The following is a 6,182-nucleotide window of genomic DNA, read 5'->3' as shown; positions in this document are numbered from 1 at the left end:
CCAGCGCCTGCAGCTGTATGTTGTGGAGGCCAACGAGGGCGCCATGCTGGTCGGGCGGTGCAGTTCGCCGTGCTGCTCTGCTGCGGCTGCTGCAGGCTGTGCGGCGCGCCCAGGATGTTGACGGCCATAGCGCCTGCAGCGGGATGTTGTGGTGGCCCTGGAGCCCACCGAGGGCACAGTGCTGGACGGGCGGTGCAGGTAGCCGTAGTAGTACCGGGGCCAGGACGCATACCAAAGCGACGAGCACCTTCTGGACGCACATCTTCATCAGCACTTGAAGTGGCACTGGGCGGGCGCGCGGGCCGGCGGCGCGTTGACCCTGGAGGTGGACGTGGACATCCAGGCCAGGCTGCACGGCACTCTGCCCAACGACACTCTGGCTGACGGCACTCTGGCCAGGCGTCGACGCCCTGGCGGTAGATGTTTTCGGGAGATGGCGAGCTTGACAAATGGGTATAGGTGGTATAGGTGGCCGGGGAAAAGGGGGGGGGGGGCAATGACCAGCACGCAACACGCAACACGCCCCGCTCCTATGTTGTACCTTGTGTGATACCTTTTCTTTCGCTCAGCCCCTTTTCTTTATGCAACTCTCCAACTCTATACCGCGTCTCAGGAACACTACAGTGCTTGGGGTTTGCCTACTCGCTGCTCCTGTAAGACGCCAATGGACCCAGGCACGGATTAAGGTCCGGTTGACAGGGGGGCGATGCACTGTCGGTTGCCTACATACTTTTCGTGGAACAAATTGCCTACCTTTCAGGCGGCTCACTAGAGACCACAGGGAGGGCGATCCCCCCCCCCCTTAACCTAATCCGCGCCTGAAAGAACCTAAGGTATGCACCTGCCGATCCACGATGATAGTACTGTCCTGCCCCATGCAATTATTGTGGCCTACCTGTAGACGACGACGACGACAAATAAGCTGCCTACTTCTACGGCGGTATTTTAAACCACGACACGTATAATGTTTAATTTCCCTACAAGAACCATGTGCGGTCATCCCCAGTAACCTGCAGTTATGCCACAGTCAATTCCAGTCGCAGCACAGTTAATTCCAGTCACGTCCAGTCACACCACAGTCATCTGCAATCATCTGCAATCATCTGCAATCATCTACAATCATCGACAATCATCTACAATCATCGACAATCATCTACAATCATCTACAATCATCTACAATCATCTACAATCAGTTCCAGTCACACATCCAGTCACCTCCAATCAGTTCCAGTCACACATCCAGTCATCTCCAATCCTGCAGTCCCACGTGCAATCATTCACAATCCTTGCAATTCTTTCAGGTACTTTGCAATCCCACCAGTCATTTACAATTATTATAATCAACTACAGTCATTGCAATCTCCAGTCTGTGTACGCGATTTTTCAGAGTTGGGTACCCCTCGGGCGGCGGCCTTTTGGGCTTCAAGAAGCTGCTTTTCTGGAGTGTCGGTCGGAATCATTGAGCGTCCCTTCCGACGATTGGGTTTGACAGGCGCAGGCTGATCACCAGACTTGCGTGGCAGGCCTCGGACAGCATAAGGCCCGAGAAACTTGCTTTTGCTCGGTCCAGGAGTCTGATCATCAGTCGGCGCAACTCCAGGTGTATCTTGTGCAGATGCTGCAGTGGCGTCTTCGTTGGCGGTCGCTACAGTTGAAGCATCGGAAGTCGCCGTAGCAGATGGATTGTCGGGGAGCCCGCTCGACTCTGTCGCTTGCACTTCTTCTAGAGCCCTGAAGGGTGAAGCGGACAGGTAGTCGGCCTCCGTTAATATGTCAGGATTGAGTGGAAATATCCCACACTTCCGAAACCCTGACAGTATGGTGCTAGGATTCATGGCCTTCCCCATAGCCGTATTTACAAATGAGGCAACATGATAGATGGTCACATTTTGCCCAGGATTGCTCATAATCCAAGAGCGCATAGCATTGTCATAGTAGTTTCGAAAGGGGCTGAAAACAGACACATCGAGAGGCTGTGTTTTGTGGCTCGTATGTGGGGACAGAGTTAATAGGGTCACACCATTATTTTTTGCAATGTCTAGGGCCTCAAGTGCAAGGTGCGAGGAGTCATTGTCCATAATAAGCAGTGTAGGGTTTTGTTTTGAAGACCCAGTGTGCTTCACAAAGTGCTTCATAACCTCAGGAAATAAATCACCATTCATCCATCCAGAAGGGGCTGCCAGACCTAAAGTCCCCGGGTACGCATTAATAAGCATGTGCGGTACAAAGTTAACGCGAGGGAATACCATAATTGGTGGCAACGCGGTCCCGTTTGCACCGATTATACATGTAGTTGTCACTAGGGTCCCTCTCTCAGCAGTCTTTGATTGGGGAATTTGCTTTACTCCACTCGGTGCCAGAATTTTTCTCTTCACCGATCCTACAGTTGTTGTGCCAATTTCGTCCAGGTTGTAAACTCGGCTCCCATCGGCGAAAGAAGTGTGCCTCTCCATGGCTTTCTTGAGATTGTCGAAAAATACTTTCATATTTTCTGGGGTAAAGGCTGACGCACGATTGACACTGCACGGTTCCGGCTTCCGCATGCTAAGTTCAGGATGCCGCTGTCTAAACCCAAAGAGCCACTCGGCACCAGCTTTTTCTTCCTCGTCCCACTTTGGCGGACGTGTGAGAGAGTTTATTTGAGCCAGTTTAAATGCCAAATGTCCCACTTGCTCAGTGTCTAAGCCAAATCCCATTTTAGCGCAGTCCCGTATATACTCGGAGAGTTCCTTTTCCATATCTTCGGTAAAGACCCGCCGCGACGCGTAGTTCGGGGTCAATTTGGCGTTGGACAGGTCCTCTTGATCTTTGGTACCGTCAACGTACCGCTGGAGAGTTGATTTTGAGAGGCCAAACTCCTTCGCAGTGTGTCTAATACTTTTCCCTGATCGGACTGTTTTCACGGCCTCCGCGATGGTTTCTTTGTCGAAAGTGGCATTCTTCCTTTCCCCGGATCTCTTTCGAGGCATTTTCTGAGGAAAAAGCGTAAAAAAATGCTTTGTTGTCATTGTTACACTAAAAAGTTAACCTAAAAAACAAACGGGGCACATTGGGACACTCAACCGGCTGTCCCAATGTGCCCCGTTCGACCCTGTCCCAATGTGTACCGAGAGACATGCCAACGTGGTCTAGCTCCCTAACCTCAAAACCGAGCGCGACACGACAAGACTCACAGACTGCCATAGGACCAAGGTAAACGCCCACGAGCTCGAAATGGTCTTCCTACAAATACTTCGAACGTTACAAAAGAAACAAACTTTGCTGATCGTGCTGCTTTTACCTTGTTTTTCGTGGATAAAAACTTTGCATCCAGCTGCCTCCACCCGAGATCGACGAGGTTGGTCACCGCCTTGTGGAAACGAAACAACTCGAGCTGGGCTATAACCGAGAATTATTGGCAGATTCTCCGACCACCGGAAGGCGGCAAATTTGAAGGTGTCCTAATGTACCCCGTGTCCCAATTGACCCCACCTTCCCTTACCTGACATTTTTAGCGTAGCGAACTGTATTGATTTTGAGCCCTCTAGCTTAAAAATTGACCTGTCAAAAAAATCAAAAACGAAAACCCCAAAATATTACTTTTAATTTTTTAATTTTTTTTACAACTTCTAAGACGTAACTCGTCTAAGTAGAACCCTATGAGCCAAAATTTTGTCTGTTTGGCTCTATCTCTAACTGTTAAGTCGCCAGAGGGCGATTTTCACACGAAAATGACCCCAAACCATTTTAATGTTGTTTCTCAGATATTTGATGGTCTCTGGCTGGGCAACTCGTCAAAATAAAATCATGGGGGTAAAAGTTGTGTCCTTTGGAGCCGAAGGCCTATCAACGACTCTGCCTTTTGCCCGACTCGGGTGTCAGCGTCGCAGGCCTAGGTAGATGGGTAAGGCGCGGCGCAGCGTAACAGTGTTTCGTGAGATATCGCAAAGCCTGCTACGCGAGAGGTGGTCTGGCGTACATCCACCTAGTTTAGGTAAAAACAAGCAGGCCCGCCCTTCCGCCAAACGAATTTGCCAGCTCCGCTTCGCTCCGCCGGCAACTCTGTTCGGCAGGGGCCGGGCCTGCTTTGCCTGCCGGCGGTAATGGCATTCCGGTAATGCTGAAATGCAGACGAATGCATGGAACAAGAAAACGGAAGTTACCATGTTATAGCATTGCGATTTCCGTTTTCTTCTTTCCCGCATTCTTCTGCATTTCAGCTTTACCTGAATGCTTTATTTGCCTAACATCTCTGGACGGTAAATTAGTGCATTGTACATTTAAAATTAACATTTTCTTCCACTACTTGCAGGACTAACAATCGACGGGAGGGAGAGCTTTTGTCAAGGGCTGGTCGGCAAGCAAGGAAGAAAGCCTGATTTTCTGTTCGAAGAGGTGCCTCAACATGGTCCACTCGATTGACGTGGTAGCCACGGACCCAACTTTCTGGGTAACTCCAAGGTTGGCCGGGGCAATGCACGTCATGATCCTGGCAGTTTTTGCTTTTGGCGCTGTGAGTACATGTAGCAAATTACTTTGTAACCTTTAGCAGGCAGAGCATAACTAACTGATCCTGATATTTAATCTGAGAAAAATTGCAAGCTCTAAGTTTTGTTATATTTTCAATAGGTATTGCCAATAGGCGTTGCCATCATGCGGTCCAAAAGTACTGAGGCCTACGAGGCGGTCTTTCACAAGTTCAAGGATCTTGGTTTGGACGCCCGGACCGTCATCACTTACTGGGGGCGCAAAGGGTGGCGGAATGCCTACCCGAAGTGCAAAATTTATAGGTGTATGTGGCACTTTGTAAGGGTGAGTATTCAGATGCATTCGCAAATGTATACCCAATTTTGTTACGGCTGCTTATCGATCTACGTGTTTACGAAGCAAAACGTTTAGGGGTTAAGTGCAGCGCACTTATACATTTACATTTTCAAATTGAAATTGTTGAACATTTCCCAAATGAGATTTTCGTGTTCCCGGTACAATTTTCAAGATAATGCTCATGAACAACTTTGTGTCATTTGTGTCAAAACAAGAAATATTTATGATACGAACTCGGTCGTTCCATTCGGAATGTGAACAAGTCGTTTTGTTACAGTGATCTGAGCAACTAAATCGTCAACCTCAAGAAGTTATGATAAAGCTTACCTCCTATAGGCTGGGTTGTCGACAATGCTGTGCTAGTGAGTGGGTCGTAGTTGGTCGAGGGGAAGAAAGTAGTAGTCGTTTTGTTGCGATCTTCAATTCTTCCTTCTCCGAATTCCGAAATGGCACATCGTGCAGAGTAATTTCGTTAAGAATCTGAAAAACAAGCGATTTATTTTTAGTGCATCAGTTCTCGTTGGCCTCCTGCCCAGAACATTTGGGAGCGAGTCCACATTGATTTTCCTGGATATCTGGATGGCTACAATTTGTTGAGTGGAGTGGACGCATTCAGCAAATGGCCTTTTTTCAAGGTAGTTGCAATTCTAACTGCAAGTACTCTTATCACTCATATAAGGTATATTTTTGCAGACTTTGGGATACCCCTCACTATTGTCAATGACAATGGTACGCAACTTATCTCCAAGGAATTCGAGCAATTTCCTCTCCGGAATGGCGTCTAGCATGTCATGCCCACCATGGCACCCATCTTCCAATGGCCTTGCTGAGAGAACAGTTCGGTCCGTTAAGGACCTCTTGCCTAGATTCCATGAAGGTGACATCCATGCCAGGGTGGCCAGGGTCCTGCACGCCATGAGGATCGCCCTTCGTCTGCAGGAGGCGTTTTTCCGGCGGAAGTCATGTTCGGCAGCCGTCTATTCAGATCTTCATTGAAGCGACTGCATCCAGACTCCTGGCCTTCGCGGAGCCGGGAGCAAGACAACTCGTCCCGGCCGACTCGTACTCGGCCCTCTACGTCCCGACCCTATCTCGTCCCGGGTTCATTTTTGGACTCGGCCCACAGGGGCGACCAACTGTTCCCGAACCATTGTTGGTCCTAGCTGGTCAATAGTTTAAGGTCTAATAGTTTAACTCCGCAAAAGCAGGGCTGCGGCTCGCTGCAGCGAATAACACTGGGGTTTAAGTCGTTTCAAGCTAAGCTCCACTAGCTCATAGAAACTAAAGGTGCCCCCACAATGAGCGCGAGGCGATGCCGGGTAGGCGATGCCGTGCAGCCAGGCCGTGCTTGCAGATCGTGCCGGTTGCGCGGAGCTACG

At 49.5% G+C, this 6,182-nt stretch overlaps 2 protein-coding genes across 2 annotated transcripts; one reads left to right on the top strand and one right to left on the bottom strand.

The window, feature by feature from the left end:
- Window positions 1-1,100: 1,100 nt before the first annotated feature.
- LOC113214485 (uncharacterized) lies at window positions 1,101-3,460 on the bottom strand. The gene is made up of 2 exons (XM_052275292.1): window positions 3,281-3,460; window positions 1,101-2,972 (listed from the first exon to the last, which is right to left on the bottom strand). Exon 2 carries the CDS (start codon window positions 2,967-2,969, stop codon window positions 1,341-1,343), a length of 1,629 nt encoding a protein of 542 aa, XP_052131252.1. The 5' UTR covers window positions 2,970-2,972; window positions 3,281-3,460; the 3' UTR covers window positions 1,101-1,340.
- A 783-nt stretch (window positions 3,461-4,243) lies between these two features.
- Window positions 4,244-6,071, top strand: LOC127751565 (uncharacterized). Its single transcript, XM_052275294.1, has 3 exons — window positions 4,244-4,492; window positions 4,609-4,791; window positions 5,497-6,071. The coding sequence occupies exons 1-3, from the start codon at window positions 4,385-4,387 to the stop codon at window positions 5,797-5,799; spliced, it is 594 nt and encodes a 197-aa protein (XP_052131254.1). The 5' UTR covers window positions 4,244-4,384; the 3' UTR covers window positions 5,800-6,071.
- Window positions 6,072-6,182: the final 111 nt, after the last annotated feature.

This window comes from Frankliniella occidentalis, unplaced genomic scaffold, assembly GCF_000697945.3.
Source record: "Frankliniella occidentalis isolate FOCC.00 unplaced genomic scaffold, Focc_3.1 Scaffold565, whole genome shotgun sequence".
Lineage (NCBI taxonomy): Eukaryota > Metazoa > Arthropoda > Insecta > Thysanoptera > Thripidae > Frankliniella > Frankliniella occidentalis.
This window is presented reverse-complemented; position numbering and strand designations above follow the sequence as displayed.